Below are 17,559 nucleotides of genomic sequence, written 5' to 3'. Positions count from 1 at the left end.
AGAATTAAGTTCAAAACCATAAACTCTAGATCGTAGCACTCTAACCTGACACCCTTTTCATAGAAAACAAAAAGCCTTCCTAAAATTGTTAGTTTGAATCGCTTTTCCAGTTTGATTTTTTTTTCTGTTGTGTTGTGCAGTATGGATTTTTTTTTTAATATTATGCCTTCTAAAAACATCTGGGGAGGGGCAAATAATAGTAAATTAAAATACCTTCTAACTGATCCAGGTTGCTCGCAGAGTGGGATTTTAACAAGAGACTAAATTGAAAGATACTGCCCGTCATCTGTGACTTTTGATTAAAACACAAGAGAACAGAATAATGAGATTATCGATTTCATTTCTTTGTCTAATTCTTTCATTTCATATGGACACATATATACTTTTTCTTTCTCCTATAAAGCAAAGATCACCTGTCTGTTCTGGATTTATGTTTCCTTCCACCCTTTCTCCTCATCCTATCACTCAACCTCCATCAGCCCCTTGGCCCGAAGTCCTGGCTCCATCTGTCGATCCTTTCCCTTTAAATGACACACCTCCTCCTCTACCAGCTAAGAAACACAGAAGGCAGCCACAGCAGCAGGAGCAACAGGTAACTTGACACTGGTGTTCAGAGTTTGAGAGCTTGACCTTGACAACAAGGTTACTTACGTGGAATCTTTCCATCAGCTTTTCCAAAGGTATCCTTGAAAAGACAAGTACATATTCCTTTGCTGGGTTTTCTTTTGTTTGGTTGGATTTTGTTGTTGTTTTTTTTTTTTTTTTTAAGGCCATTTAGTATTTTTTAAGGGTGTGGGGGATTGTTCTAAACTTCAACAACTTGATTGCCCTCTCCTGACTTTTGATATGTTCAAGCTAGGTATGTTTCATATCCTCAGGCTTCAGTTCCTATTCAACCAAAATACTGCAACTTATCTCAGGTATTTTTCAAAAGGATAATAATTTTTCCATTAAACCCATGGTATAAAAAGTTGCTGGGTCAACACAAAATAGTTTTCTTACACATTACTGAAGTCATAATAATAGACATCATGCCCTTGCTATGTGTCAAAATTTGCTGAACATTTTACAAATAAATATCTCATTTCTTGCTTCTACTAATCCTGTGAAATAAGAATTAATTCCTTATTGCCTGAGGTAAATAGCTTGTCTAACGTCACACCACAAAAAAGACATTTGGGTCATAGAAGATTTTTATTAATCACATTTTTAAATAAGGAATTCATTATTATGAATGTCACCCTTCTTCAAGCACATTAGTGCATATTCATGCTTGGGTGTTCAAAAAAAATCTGTTTTGAGGTTCCTTTCAACTACAATCAAATTTCTATATGAGTTTGGCCCAGAAGATGCTAAGGAATCATAGTCACTAGATCCCCAAATTAGAGGGGCTGTGGTTTGCTATGCCCAGCTGTTACTTTTCTTTCTTTTTTTTTTAATGCTTATTTATTTTTGAGAGAGAGAGAGAGACAAAGTGTGAGCAGGGCAGGGGCAGAGAGAGAGGGAGACACAGAGTCTGAAACAGGCTCCAGGCTCTGAGCTGTCAGCACAGAGCCCGACGCGGGGCTCGAACTCACAAACCACGAGATCATGATCTGAGCTGAAGTTGGACGTTTAACTGACTGAGCCACCCAGGCACCCCCAGCTGTTACTTTTCTTGAAGTTACCTTTACTGCCTTTTACCTTTTGTTAAAGGACTATATCCCCTCACTAGTTTTAGGTTCATAAAAACTAGAATAAAGAGATAATTATGAGGTTAAAATGTAGATATTTTTCATGATTGGCATCTTTGGAGATTAATCATAAATGTGGTAACTCAAATTGCATTCATTTTTATGTGTTTCAAAAGCTTGAGCTTAGTCTAAATATGATCAAACCCTAAGAGCCTTTAATTAGGAATTAACTTTACTGCTAAGTAAGACCTTTTGGGGGAGGCTAAGAAAAATTTGGGTACATTTCAAGTTAGCAAAAATTTTGCCTTAGGAATATATACTAAAAAAAAAAATAAAGAAATAGTCAACAGGAGGATTTTTAAATGTGAGGAACTACTACAGGGATTTCTTGACTAAGATCCTTTTTTAAGATAAAAGAGTAACCTAGTAGGGTGTCTTATATGGAAACGTTATATGGATTTGGAGTGTTTATATGTAATTAAAATATTCCGACTTTAAAACAACTTCCCTGTTTACTCGCTCTTTCTCTCCATCTTCTTCCTTCTCCCTTTCCTTGTTCTCCTCACACTGGGATCTGTGCCAGCACACAGAACTGTCCAGACAGACAAGGGGAGAAACTGCTTACTTGCTTTGTCCACTGGCTGTTCCGCCATCCACATGGCGGCCATCATAATAATTTGTAAGTTGTCCTGAGGCCCCAAGGCAGCAGGCACTATCTATGAAAGTGAAAGGTGGATTTTTTTTTTTAAGTTTCTAGGTCCAATAATAAATTCTTCCAGTGTCTATGTATCTTACCGAATGTTAGCCCTAGTCTGTTAGTGAACACAAGTATAAGCTGAATTTTTTTTTAATTCTGTGTTAAAATTCCAAAACTTCTTTGTGAATGCGTACTTCTTAATTTCTTCAGTGACCTGTTCCAATTAGTCAAGTTTTGCTATTCTGCTTTACATTTGCATTTAAAGCATTTTAGAAGTCTGGAAGAAAGGAAAAAACAGCATAAAGAAGGCCTCTATCTGAGTGACACTTTGCCTCGAAAGAAAACCACACCTTCCATATCCCCACATTTCAGCAGTGCTACTATGGGGAGAAGCACCACCCCAAAGGTAGGACGTGGGGTGAACCACGGGCTTCACATCAGTGAGTCTTCTTGTCCTAGCGTTGACCAACGTGCAAAGGCTCTTAAAGAAAATGCTGAATAATAAGCCACTAAGTTTGCTTGTTGGGCAGACATATAACTGTATTGCATTTTCGATCCGATTCAGGGGACGCTTGGAATTGTACCCTCCGGGACCTAAGGACCCCGGTCCAGGGTTTTTTTCCCTCCACCACACAAGTGGTGGGTAGCGTTCGCCTAGGTGACAGATTCCAATGACTGCCTCCTAGATCTAGAAATTGGAGGATAGATGCTCTGGATTCCAGGAATAGTAGCAACAAGTATGTATTGAGAGTCATTTCTGGAATGACTGGAGTCTGGAATAAACCCTTTATGTGGATTGCCTCATTTGAATATCCAGCAGCACTATTCAGTAGAGGTACTCCTTTTCCGCATCGTACTTATGGACAGACTGAGGGATGAAGAAGCGGACTGCCCTCAGCTGCTTAGCAGTGAAGCTGGACTACGAACCCACACTCAGGTGTCACACTTGAGTCCTCACTCATGTTTTGCTGACACATCCAGAGGGTCACTGAAGAAAGAGGGGGAGAGGCAGATGAGAAGGAGTTTCCGAGTGGGCCAGGCTTTTGGGCCCTTCCCTTACCCTTAATCAGAGTAACTCGGTTTGAATCTATTTTATGAACTGGTGTTCCGAGTGTATTTTACCCTAAGGATTTTCTATTTTGAAAGAGTGCTAAACCCGCTGGGGTAGTTGATGGGTTTCTCCAGTCGCCACGGGGAGACGGAAATGGGTGCACTTATAACAAGTGTAGATCTTCTCTTCTTTGTGCATGATGTGCATGCATTCTTGTCCCTGCATCTGCCCTCGGCTCCTTATGCATGAAGAACTTTGAGTTGTTCTCTAAGGTGGTTTTGGACAGTGTTTCCCCATCTGTCTTCATTTTTGGAATTGCTGCCACTGGAGAAATTACTGTGGTGTCGAGCCTGCCATGGAGCTCCTTGGAAGGGTCGGTGACTGGCCTTGGCCATTGAGTGTGAATAAATGGGACGCATTCGTTCCTCCTTCCTACTTTCCCTGCCCTCTGCGCTTGCATTGGAGCTGTGGAAACAGGGATGAGGCCATGTCCCAAAGGACCATTTGGCCTGCGGTTCACCTGAAGTAATTCCCCCCGGTTCTCACAGGCCCACCTGCCCCTGGGACAGAGCAACAGCTGTGGCAGCGTGCTGCCTCACTCCCTGGCAACCATGACCAAAGACTCAGAATCTCGGAGGATGCTCAGAGGTAAGCACGTTTTGAATCAGACATTATGGCTTTTGTTACGCATCAGAATTTCTCAGGGAGAGAGAGCAAGAACAGGGTTGGGGATCGATTAGAGAGGAGGTCAGATCCTCAGTTTCATTCTTTTTTTTTTTAAATTTTGTTTTACATTTATTTATTTTTGATAGAGAGAGACAGAGCACAGGTGGGGGAGGGGCAGAGAGAGGAGACACAGAATCCTAAGCAGGCTTCAGGCTCTGAGCTGTCAGCACAGAGCCTACCACGGGGTTCCAACTCAACAAACCATGAGATCATGACCTGATCTGAAGTCGGATGCTTAACCAACTGAGCCACCCAGGTGCCCCCCTCAGTTTCATTCTTAATGAATCTTCTTGGGGGAAGGATGTATATCTCCTTATTGTTGTACTAAAGTAACTTTTTCTATTATACACGTGGCTGGTACCTTTTAAATATACCCACTGTACTTTATAAATTCAATAGAATTCTTAAAACAGGAAGGCCCCTACAGCATTACTACCCTTCCCATTTGGTAGAAAGAAAAGAGACACCACTGAAATCCAGAGAGATCACCAGGGCACTTAACCAAGCCACTTACCTGGTCTGTGGCTAAGCCACACTGTTGAAACATATGCTCAAGAGTCACTGAGCTGGCACAGTAAATAGAACACTAGTGGCCCTGGACAGAAGTCCCTAAGGCCTTTTAGTGTGGTTTGAGCTTTTATTCTATGTGATTGTTAGGTTTCAGGTAGACTTTGATTCTCAGCATCTTTTACTTCTTTGTGATAATAGATTGCATTTATAATGAGGTTGTCAAATAGTCTTTGTGGGGCTAGGAGAAATTACAGTAATGCAGTTCCAGAGGTGAGCTTCTCCTTGAGAGGATTAGATGTGTGTTAACAGTCATCTAGGTCAGTAGCCTATCTTGACCCTAACTTTTGAGCAGGCATGGTGCCAGAGACCAAGAACACAAATGAATGACACAGTCAGCCCTGACATGCTTGTAGTCCAGTGAGGAAGAAAGACACATAACAGAGGATTTAAATAAAATATGGTAAATGCAGTGATGGAGGAATGCCCAGGATATAAAGGGAGATGCTGACAGAGTGGTGGGCATTCATGCATTCGTGAGATTGGAACGCTTCCCTCCAAGCAGGCCAGGATTCAGTTCTGACTGTTCAGCCCTTCTGCTGGTGGTACCAGGGGATAATCACTGGTTTCCTGCCAAAAAAAAAAAAAAGAATATAAAAGAAAAGAAATATATATATATAAATCGGGGTGCCTGGGTGGCTCAGTCAGTTAAACATCTTACTCTTGATTTTAGCTCGGGCCATGATTTCACAGTTCATGAGGTCAAGCCCCATGTTGGGCTCTGCGCTGAAAGTGTGGAGCCTATTTGGGATTCTCTCTCCCCTTCCCTCTGCCCCTCCCCTGCACCCACTCTCTGTCAAAATAAATAAGCATTAAAAAAAGAAATGTATATATATATGAATTTCAGTATATATAAAATGTGTGTATGTGTGTAATATATATAGTATATCACTTGGATGAGGTTTTTGAATCATTACTAGAAGTGATTTAAGAGTTAATAGAGTCTGTAGTATTCATAAGAGAGGTTAATAACTCATGAAAGGTTTACAGTGTTACCATGTGAGTCGAATGCAATTGATTAAGCTTCTCTTATTTTCTTTACTATAATTTCTTAATAAGCTAAAATATCTCTTATGATTTATAAATAATAAACATAAATGAGTCTTGACATTCTGGCTGTCATTCCTCATTGTTCACTTGTGGGTCAAGTCTATTTTCTGTGAAAGCATTTTCCTGTGGTATTTATAGACTTTTTAAATGTATTTTTCCCACTAGCTGATGACATCAAAGTTTGGATTGGCCACAATGCTCTATTTTATGTGAAAAGTCTTTTTCTTAAAGAATAAGAAAAACTAGACCTTTATACTAAATGGAGAGATTTGTAAATTCAAGAGCTATTAACATTATTATGTAAGAGGATTCTTAAGAGAATGTGGTGAAACCAAAGGATGTTTGATCTTTTGTTTTCTGATCTCACCTTGCCCATCAAATGATGGAAATCCCCATGCTAGGTTCCTAGAGGAAAACTGACCCAATTCCCTGAGGTCACATTAGGACGTACTCTGCAAAATCCATTGACTTTGACCTATCTTTCTGCTCTGGTTCTTCATCAATGCCCTTCACTTTGGAGCATCTGGGAAGATGGCAGCTTCATTCTTTCCTGCTGCAACTCTAAAGTGGGGTTCTTCTTGAAGAGTTTCATGTGGTGCTGATGAGAGAGCCTCTGAGGAAGTAGAGAACCAACTTGTATGTGTTGATCAAAGTGGACGTGATGTGTCTTATGAAGCCAGAGGAGGAGGGGACAGGGACTGCAGTTCTTAGAGCCACACTGGAGCATAAAATTGACAGGATTTTCCACGAAGCCCATCCAGGTGGCCCACACAGACCAGGAGGGATGAATCATTATTTCACTTAGAATTGCTTTACTGGTACCTTGTTGCCTTCACTAAAATAGCAAACAAGTAAAATTCCATGGTTTTGAACAAATTGCACCCAACAGGTTTTCATTACTCAAATTTAATAGATTTTATCATGGGGGGGGGGACTTACATAATTAACTTAAATGAACTGTGTTTTTTTGCTGCTTATTCATAATGGATACATCAAGGACAATGGTGTAAGTATAAGCCTTCCTTCGATCAGCACTATTTTCATAAAACTGACAACGTGAGCCAGGCAAACAAAGATCTTTGAGAGCTGAGTTTAGAACAAAGAGCCCAGGAACTCAACTCTTAAAGTTGTAATGGTTATTGGCTTTTATACAACTTGTGAACTGGTCCTTTGTAAGCTTTAGAATGAATGAAATCTTTGTCCTTTTGTCTTCTGTTAAATGCAGGGAAGTCCAAGAAAGGTAGGACAACCTCCTTGTGTGGTGTTTTTGTTGCCAGCAAATTAGTGAAAGGTCATTGTGGAGTCATCTTTAAGAAATGATCACACTTGAAACTGTAAAATAGTGGATTTTTAGTCTAATGATCATTCCTTTCACACAGTGGGGGAAAATTGTTGCACAGTTGCTAGAAATGCAACATGAGTGCAGCTGCTGGTCACACGCAAGCATTGTACTGTGAGACTCAGAATCGAGATAGAGATAAAAGTAGGCACTGGCATGTGTATAGGCTAAGTGTAAAACATGATGTTCCTCCTTTCCAAAGGCCAGGCATAAATAAGACTGGGAGGAGTCTTATTTATACATACATGGGAGGAGGGAAGGATTCAGGATGCTCCTGCTTACTGACTCTGTTTAAGTCTATTTTAGAAGTAAGACCTCATGGTGAGTGAAGACCAGTTTAAATGACTGGTTTGAATAAATATGAGGCTCATTACTGTGGCTACTGGTAGAGAGGCAGGATGTCAGAGGACGGAATGCTTATAAAGTGTGATGGACGGTGCTTCAAATAACTGAATGGCAATTTTGTAAACCCTAGCTCTTAAAAACTATTCGTTGCTGTCTGCTTGAGAAAAAGAATTGTCTTATCGTTATGATCTTGTTTTTATTCTCCCTGTTTTCTGGTCGGCAAGTATGTGTGAAAGCTGTTAGTTTCCATTTTTTTTTTTCACTAACTGTATGTATGTCTCGTGAGCTTGTTATTTTTTGACTTCTCAAGTCCTTCTCTGTACACTCAGATTTAACCTAGAAACGTGAAAACATCTTGCCTTGTTGATCTGGTGTTGTTATTAACACTGTCAATGACTGCATGTTGGAAGTGTTGTATATTTTTCCTGTCCCCTGTCATCCTTTTTTGATCTTGTCTCTTTCTCCCTTTCTCCATCATTCTCCTTCATCCCTGACTCGTCCTGTACCTTCATCTCCCGGCTGTGGACTATGGTTAGGAAGAATGAATTTCTCAGCAGGTGAGCTATGATAGGCTAACTTGTCAGAAATACATATTAATTTTATCCTCTTAAACCCAGGTTATAGTTTTAAGTCATCTCATTTTCTATACTAAGCCCAGATAACCATTGAAAATATACAACACACACTGGGAAGATATTGGCAAGACTATATGTCTTACAATGGTTAACTCACAAAGGACTTTCCAGGTCTAACTGGCCAGAATTCATGGATAGGCAATAATAAAAAAAATAATAATAAAGTAAAAAAGTAATAATAAGTAAAAATAAAAAAAAATAATAATTAATAATAATAATAAATGGGCTTTGCACATCTATTCTCCTGGCTCTCTGAGACAGTGAAGACAGTTGAGTTGGTTTGGGTTCTTTGCATGTGCTATGCTTAGCGATGAGCCTCAGATATCATCAGGTCTTACTTTATAAACCTTATAAACATTCCCTCGAATGGCTATTTCTGTCTGGATAGAAAGAATTTAGAGCATTTACAAGGCCCTTTTTGCTTTTCAGTTACTGTCCCACTGCTGAATGTTACTCTTGCTACATAATTTAAAAACAAACAAACAAACAAAAATGAGTAGTCTCAAATATTGGGAAAGTCTCATTTTTCCCAACGCACTTACGCTACCCCATCCCAGACAGTAGATGCATTCCACTTCCTTATTTAGCCACTATAAAGCTGGAATTTACAGATGAGAAAATGAATTGATTCAGTGGCTCTTTAGTTCATGACATCCCTATACTAAATGAATGAGGATCCTGTGGTGATCAGGACACGTGTCCCCCTCCCTGTTAAAGCTTGCACCTGTCCTGGGGCTACCTAATGGCAGGAACAGTTCTTCTTGGACATTCTACCAGGGTTTCCTCTGGTCTGCTGCTCTCCTCAAGTGTTTCCTCTATCAGAAGTACCTGTACCTTTTTTTTTTTTTTAATTTTTTTTTCAACGTTTATTTATTTTTGGGACAGAGAGAGACAGAGCATGAACGGGGGAGGGGCAGAGAGAGAGGGAGACACAGAATCGAAAACAGGCTCCAGGCTCCGAGCCATCAGCCCAGAGCCTGACGCGGGGCTCGAACTCACGGACCGCGAGATCGTGACCTGGCTGAAGTCGGACGCTTAACCGACTGCGCCACCCAGGCGCCCCAGAAGTACCTGTACCTTTAAGCGGACAGGCCAGAGCCCGAATCCCAACACCAGCTGTTTGGAATCACACTGGTATAATCCCAGGATCACAGGGACGAGGTCCATGCCCTTACATGTGATTGCAGAGGTAACTTAATTTTTTGAAATTGTTCAGGAGGGAGCAGTTGAATCCAGGTGACTAACCCACTGCGATTAGTAAAGTGTTGCCGGTTGGGAGAAACGGGCCTCTGCATGAGGTAAAACATTTCCACTCACGCTGGATCCACAGGAAACAAAACGCCTGCCCTGGGAAACCTATGCTCATTAGCAGAAGGCTCTTTCACTAAAATTGCAGAGAAAATCTAAGGTACTCACCCTACCCCTAGAATGGCGGAAAGTTCTCACAGACACAGAGCCGAACCTCCACAGGTATTGAGGTGGTCTGGGGTATTTATGATGTTCACAATCCTTAGCACAGTACACATTGTGACACAGCTGTCCCTTGTGCCCATATCTGAACAATTTGAATCGTTTTAGTGTACTGTCTATCTCACCTGAAGGTTGTAAATTCATGTTCTTATTTTGTGATACTTTGGGGGGAAAAAAATCATGGGAGATCTGACGATCAGGACACACAGTGGCTTTAAGAAGAAATATACTCGCCATCTTTTCTGCTTTTCCAAGAAGGTGTTAGTTGCATTATAGGGATTGGCCTTTCCTCATTATGAAAAACCGAAGGGGAAGAGGAAGTTGTGGCACATGTCATTGCCAAGGAGATAGGTCTCATATGTTTTAAATTACATGGCTGTCTCTTAGGGATTTGTTTTTCATACTAACAGGGAAATGGCTTCCACGTACTCACTGCCAGTGCAGAAGTTTTCTTTGCCAACAAGCCTTTTTTGAAAGCATAAGGAAAGATACGTGTGTGACTTTTTCAAATAATTTCTGGTGTTTTTTTTTGTCCCCCTCCTTTTCATAATGAATAACTGGAAACAATTTAAAAGGAGCAATTAGTAATTCCAAAAGTTCAAGTATCAAAGGTAAATATTTGAATAATAATTTTTTTTTAAAGGCACAAACTCCACGCTTATAAACATACTGGCTTCATTTCATGCTTTCTGCATTAATCATTACGAATAATGATATTCTATCTAAAGTCTCATGGTGTGCTTTTTTTGTGTTGCATCTTCCCTTGGCCAAGTGATCTGTCGCTTTTACATATGTATTTGTAATTTATAATTACAGCTTATATTAAGGAAACATTTTCCCAGAAATGCCATAATCTGAACTAACATATTTTCACTTAGATATCTAAAACCACTCCAAACTGTTTGGCATGCAAACTGTCTGTGGAACTAAAATCATTTTGCAGAAACTTTTGGTGGATGATGCTTTACTAAAGCCCTCCTGGTTGTGGCTCTGCTTTTCAATGGAAATGTTCAACTGATAGCTGAGGAAGCTGTTTGGAATCACTGCCCTTGTTTCACCCTCTGGCTGCTTTTTTTGACTATTTCATTACCAATTGAGAGCCTCACTGAAGGTTGGTAGAGTGCAAGGAAAGAGGTGAAATTCAAATGGTCGAGTTGTAAACGCTTAATAGGTCTGGTAGTAAATTTGATGAGGGAGAAAGAGATCGCAAACCACTGCTGGCTAGAGAAATGTCTTTTTCATAAATCGAGGGATTGGTTGATCATTATGATCCCTGGTTCCTACATATATATGGTAAAGAGAGAATTGAAAGGCAAAATAATTCAGTTTGCATTGCCCAAAAACTCCCACCAGAGAGCAAGCCATAGCAATAAGTCAAAGTAAAGCCAATACCTAAGACACCAGCTGACCAAGTAAGTACCAGGATAAAGATGAAGCCTCTTACTGATGGCACTTTTGCTGCTATTGATCTAAGTGTGACGGTTTTGTATGGTTGGTACCACCAACTAGCTTGGGCTGACAGTTCCGGTGGAAGAAGAAGAGAGCTCTGCCTACGGTAATTAGGAAAAGCACAACCATTTAGGAGGGCCGTTCACTGCAAAGTGTTTAAATAATTGGCAGACCAGAGAAATTGAAAAACGAAGAACGAGAAACGTACACGGTTTGGATGTTTACCAGATTAAAAGTGTTTGTGACAATATGAGTGAGACCCAAGACTCTTACATCCTGCGCCTAGATGATCCACCTGCTGTTTCATGACCTTATCGAGTCCTCAGACTGGAATACTGCTGAGCAAGTGACTGCCCTAAGACCCTGCTGTTGCTTGCCACCGGGAGTTCTCTTGCTTCACTTGAGCCCAGCTATTTTTAGAAGATACAGGGCCTTTGACTGTGTTTCCATTTTTTTTATTTTTCCCTTTTTTGTTTTTGTGTGTGCTGATGTATTCTTCTCAGTTGCGCTGAGATGTGGGAATGGCAAAGGGAAATGTGAGGTGATCCCCTGACCAGAAAGATCGCTTCCAAGACCACTTCTCTGGAACTCTTGCTTGCACTGAGCATGATGCTGTGTCTTTGATCTTCTTGGCTTCAAAACAAATTAGACCAAGGCCCAAGTTTCACAGGCAGATGTTTTGGGCTGCTGGTTTGACTCTCAGAAGATCTAAGGCTGAAAAATGAGGCATACTAACATATTTATGGCTCTTCCCTCAGGGTATAATCACCAACAGATGAGTGAAGGACAAAGGCAGAAATCTTCTGAATTTTACAACCGCACGGCATCCGAATCAAATGTCTACTTGAACAGTTTCCACTATCCCGATCACAGCTATAAGGACCAGGCCTTTGATACTTTGAGCCTAGACAGCTCTGATAGCATGGAGACCAGCATCTCTGCCTGCTCACCTGACAATATCTCTAGGTAAGATATATTCACGGTTAAGGTTTCCAGTTTATAAAAGGACCTGCTGGTCTCAAAAAGTAAAGCCATTCGCTTGGGGGCAATGTATATGCACCAGCCCACATTTCTGAGACATACAGAGTCCACAGTGAGGAGGAGGGCTGAGTGTCATGGCAGCCTTTGAAAGCAGTTTCCTTGTATCCTGTGTGACTTAGCCAGTCAGACACCATATAAGCCATTTTTTCTCCTTTGGTTTGTGTCTTTACATTTGAGTTCACATGTATTCCGTGCTTCAACATTGATTTGCCTCTGTTGGTTGACTCCGACCTTCATTAGGACTCCTTTTGATTGAATAAAGAAATAATTTCCAACAGTATAGTAAGACTGTTGAAGGATTGCTTACACTTATGTTTCATTAAAAGGAAGGCTTTAGCTCTTCCACGTATTAGAATTTTTGTAAGGGTTTAACTATTCACATTTGTGTTCATACTTTGAGGCAAAGTATGGTCTTAGGGAATTATGGCTAACAGCACATCTGAAATATAGATCTGGTCATGGTACTCTGCCCCTTCAAGAGCTGTGATGATGCCCTACTACCTTTTGAGAAAAGTCATACCCTTGAACCTGCATTCTACATCCAACTCAACTTCCCATTCACCCTCTCCTCCTGATACACCTCACAGAGCTTCTTAATACTCAAATCTCTGAGCCTTTGACCATATTAGTCCTGGGCCTGGAATCAGATAGTTTGTTCATTCATCCATTTACAGGCTCCTTCATTCCACAAATACTTATAGAGTGCTCTAGAGTCAACAGTGGGCTGGACTTGGCTCATACTAGCTGGCAAGTGCCACGTGTGCGTCTTTCCCCCTCCGAGTGATCAGTGATGTCATGTTGGTAGTTTGAAATTGCCTGTGGGGGGAGCATGTACTCCACATAAATTGACATTTGCCATGTATCAGGGTTTTATTTCCCTCCAGAGAACGGGTTTGCCGGCACAGCACTGACTACGGTCAAATTAATCCTTCCCTTTTTGTATTCACTCAACCTATATATACTTACTGAGCACCAGTAGTGTCTGTCATTGCAAAACATCTTTATCATCTCCAACCCCCTCTCCTATCTGAGCCTGGAGGGATTTTCCTCATCCTTCAGGCTTAAGCTTAAGTTGGAAACTCATGAAGATTTCTCCCTTTAGGGCCTTTTTCTTCTGTGTTTCTATTGCGCTTGATGCTTTTTTCTATTATATCACTGATCACATTGTGGTATGAAATTTTTCCTTTGGTAATTAATTGGTGAATTCCTCAATGTCAAGGAGGATGTCTAATTACCTTTCGGTTTCTCCACCCAGCAGAGATCTTAGCAGATAGCAGGTATTCAGTAAGTGTTGGCTGAGTAAATACCTCAGGATATAGTGAAATGGACATATTTTCAATTTTGGTATTTTTCTGTGTTTGATCTATTTTAATTGGCTGAGAACGATTATGATTTCAACCTAAGAAACAAGCCAATATTCAGTAAATGTTAACTGAGCACTTGTGTGTCCTAAATGTAAATGTCTGGCTGGATAATTAATTGCCATCAACAGACTTCCATATACTGGAATGAAGCCACGGGTGGGAGCAGGAACTTCCTTCTGCTTGTGCTCTATGGCTTTGACCAGACAACTGATTGTCCTACTTGAAACAGATCACACAATGCTCTTGGTGCTGATTTGCTTCTGGTCTGCAAAATGGAGGGGTTGTTTCTTGAATACAAGAGGATGGTGGATTTTAAAACATCTTAATGGAAGGGCGCCTGGGTGGCTCAGTCAGTTAAGCATCCAACTTCAGTTTAGGTCATGATCTCAAGGTTCATGAGTTTGAGCCCCACGTCGGGCTTTATGCCGATAGCTCAGAGCCTGGAGCCTGCTTCGGATTCTGTGTCTCCCTCTCCCTCTGCGCCTCCTATGCTCATGCTCTGTCTCTCTCAAAGAAAATAATAAACGTTAAAAAAAAAACCCCACTTTTTAATGGAAAATTACCATCATGTAAATCAAATTTATTTCATTGCAAAGGTTCAAATAATCTGCTCTCCCTCCACCTAAAATTAAAAAAAAAAAAAAAATGACAGAGACAGAGGGAAAGTAATATCAGCAAGGTCTACTCAGCTTTAGGTTGTTTTGTATTTCATAAATGAAAAGAATATGAGAGACCCTTTATTGGGGCGCCTGGGTGGCTCAGTTGGTTAAGCGTCCGACTTTGCTCAGGTCATGATCTTACGGTTCAGGGGTTCGAGCCTCATGTCGGGCTCTGTGCTGACAGCTTGGATCTTGGAGCCTGCTTTGGATTCTGTGTCTCCCTCTTTCTCTGCCCCTTACCCACTCACACTCTGTCTCTTTCTCTCTCTCAAAAATAAATAAACATTAAAAAAATTAAAAAAAAAAAAAGAATATGAGAGACCCAACTATAGGTGGCCATTATAGCCAGGAAATTTTAGGGGTGGGGGAAAACGAGAAAAGGACAGATGCTACATTCTGTGGTAAAGAACAGTGTATTTTAATTTCGGCATTAATGGGTAGAGTATTAATATTACTGGATATATCCTGCCAGAGAAGGAAAGGAGTCTCTGGGGGAAAACACTAACGCAACGATGAGAATTGTATTGCTGCTTGTCACATGGAAATGACCTCAATTGAAGGAGGAGATTATGTAATGATAAAAAATAGGATTTTTTTTCTTTTTTGCTGCCATTATGATGTCAGGTTAGAGGGCTGAGTGTTTTACATTATTCAATATTAAAAGATGCAATATCTCACTTTTTAAAAAGTTCAGTATGACTGCTTGGGGGGCAGACATTGAGTATGGGTTAGGGCTTGTCTGGGCCATGCCGGTAAGTGCTGGGAGCTGATGTTTTCAGAACAGAAAGCCTTGAATTTTGAGTATTCATAAATGACAGTCAACTGACCAGTCAGACGTGGTGCTTTTGAATAACAAGACACAAACAAAAATCGGCAGCCCACCAACCATCATACCATAAAGGCAAGAGGAATAAAAGTGGGCATTAAAAGCAAGAACACAGATGGGTCGCCTGGGTGGCTCAGTCGCTTAAGCATCCAACTTCGGCTCAGATCATGATCTCGTGGTTTGTGAGTTCAAGCCCTGCGTCAGGCTCTGTGCTGACAGCTCAGAGCCTGGAGCCAGCTTCAGATTCTGTGTCCCCTTCTCTCTCCACCCCTCCCCAGCTCACACTGTGTCTCTCTTTCTCAAAAATAAATAAACATTAAAAAAAAATTTTTTTTTTTGCAATCATAAATGTTTAATAATTACAAATCTTTAATTTTTTTCAAGTGATATGAAACATAGTAATGTAAAGAATTTTACTGATACTAGAACTGTACTATAATTAAAACATTTGGGGGCCCAGCAGCAAAAATCTACCAAGTTTATGAGAACATGTGAAAAATTTAAAGAGAAGGATAAATTTAGGTGTGTATTTCTTTTGTATTTCTACTTTCATCTATGGATGTGGGTTACTATTTTTTGGTTCATTTTAAAACAAAGTTCCTATGAAATTTGTTTATTCCCATAATAAACAAAATACTATTAATATTACTATTAATCTGCTTAGTTTTCAATCATCATATCATGATCAGTTGACTCAAATCTTTTGTGGATAGTAACTCTTCCTCGATGGTCTGCTTCCCCAAACCAAAAGTGTTACGAGCTTTTAAAAGTATGATTTCACTCATATGTGGAATTTAAGAAACAAAACAGATGAACATAGGGGAAAGGAAACAAAGAGAGGGAAGCAAACCATAAAATACTTTTTTTTTTTTTATGAAATTTATTGACAAATTGGTTTCCATACAACACCCAGTGCTCATCCCAAAAGGTGCCCTCCTCAATACCCATCACCCACCCTCCCCTCCCTCCCACCCCCCATCAACCCTCAGTTTGTTCTCAGTTTTTAACAGTCTCTTATGCTTTGGCTCTCTCCCACTCTAACCTCTTTTTTTTTTTTGTTCCTTCCCCTCCCCCATGGGTTCCTGTTAAGTTTCTCAGGATCCACATAAGAGTGAAACCATATGGTATCTGTCTTTCTCTGTATGGCTTATTTCACTTAGCATTACACTCTCCAGTCCCATCCACGTTGCTACAAAGGGCCATATTTCATTTTTTCTCATTGCCACGTAGTACTCCATTGTGTATATATACCACAATTTCTTTATCCATTCATCAGTTGATGGACATTTAGGCTCTTTCCATAATTTGGCTATTGTTGAGAGTGCTGCTATGAACATTGGGGTACAAGTGCCCCTATGCATCAGTCCTCCTGTATCCCTTGGATAAATTCCTAGCAGTGCTATTGCTGGGTCATAGGGTAGGTCTATTTTTAATTTTCTGAGGAACCTCCACACTGCTTTCCAGAGCGGCTGCACCAATTTGCATTCCCACCAACAGTGCAAGAGGGTTCCCGTTTCTCCACATCCTCTCCAGCATCTATAGTCTCCTGATTTGTTCATTTTGGCCACTCTGACTGGCGTGAGGTGATACCTGAGTGTGGTTTTGATTTGTATTTCCCTGATAAGGAGCGACGCTGAACATCTTTTCATGTGCCTGTTGGCCATCCGGATGTCTTCTTTAGAGAAGTGTCTATTCATGTTTTCTGCCCATTTCTTCACTGGGTTATTTGTTTTTCGGGTGTGGAGTTTGGTGAGCTCTTTATAGATTTTAGATACTAGCCCTTTGTCCGATATGTCATTTGCAAATATCTTTTCCCATTCCGTTGGTTGCCTTTTAGTTTTGTTGGTTGTTTCCTTTGCTGTGCAGAAGCTTTTTATCTTCATAAGGTCCCAGTAATTCACTTTTGCTTTTAATTCCCTTGCCTTTGGGGATGTGTCGAGGAAGAGATTGCTACGGCTGAGGTCAGAGAGGTCTTTTCCTGCTTTCTCCTCTAAGGTTTTGATGGTTTCCTGTCTCACATTTAGGTCCTTTATCCATTTTGAGTTTATTTTTGTAAATGGTGTGAGAAAGTGGTCTAGTTTCAACCTTCTGCATGTTGCTGTCCAGTTCTCCCAGCACCATTTGTTAAAGAGTCTGTCTTTTTTCCATTGGATGTTCTTTCCTGCTTTGTCAAAGATGAGTTGGCCATACGTTTGTGGGTCTAGTTCTGGGGTTTCTATTCTATTCCATTGGTCTGTGTGTCTGTTTTTGTGCCAATACCATGCTGTCTTGATGATTACAGCTTTGTAGTAGAGGCTAAAGTCTGGGATTGTGATGCCTCCTGCTTTGGTCTTCTTCTTCAAAATTCCTTTGGCTATTCGGGGCCTTTTGTGGTTCCATATGAATTTTAGGATTGCTTGTTCTAATTTCGAGAAGAATGCTGGTGCAATTTTGATTGGGATTGCATTGAATGTGTAGATAGCTTTGGGTAGTATTGACATTTTGACAATAAATAAAAAAAATTTTTTTTAAAAGCAAGAACACAGAATGCAGGATGCAGCTCCCAGTGTCAGAGCGACTCCCATTCTGTGGCACTTTGTACTTAGTCGTTATTTTGAAAACATCAGACTGTCCTCCCCTCTTCACAAATAATTGTGAAGATTTCATGTCAATATTTCCTTCGTGAAC

The 17,559-nt window shown here is 40.5% G+C and overlaps 1 protein-coding gene across 4 annotated transcripts in view; it reads left to right on the top strand.

Annotated features, from left to right (window-relative positions):
- The window catches only part of PHLDB2 (pleckstrin homology like domain family B member 2), a 235,671-nt gene that overhangs the window by 200,297 nt on the left and 17,815 nt on the right, over positions 1-17,559 (top strand). For 2 of the 4 annotated variants that reach the window (XM_030328599.1, XM_030328598.1), the window contains 3 exons: positions 2,636-2,776; positions 3,970-4,069; positions 11,761-11,968. In XM_030328599.1, the coding sequence (XP_030184459.1) occupies positions 2,636-2,776; positions 3,970-4,069; positions 11,761-11,968 (449 nt within the window). Of the gene's footprint in view, positions 1-403; positions 593-2,635; positions 2,777-3,969; positions 4,070-6,989; positions 7,005-7,984; positions 8,006-10,128; positions 10,165-11,760; positions 11,969-17,559 lie in introns of all 4 variants that reach the window. The other 2 variants (XM_030328597.1, XM_030328596.1) reach the window with 2 other exon arrangements.

The sequence above is a fragment of the Lynx canadensis genome, chromosome C2, assembly GCF_007474595.2.
Source record: "Lynx canadensis isolate LIC74 chromosome C2, mLynCan4.pri.v2, whole genome shotgun sequence".
Lineage (NCBI taxonomy): Eukaryota > Metazoa > Chordata > Mammalia > Carnivora > Felidae > Lynx > Lynx canadensis.
The sequence above is the reverse complement of the archived record's forward strand: the minus strand, read 5'-3'. Positions and strand labels throughout refer to the sequence as shown.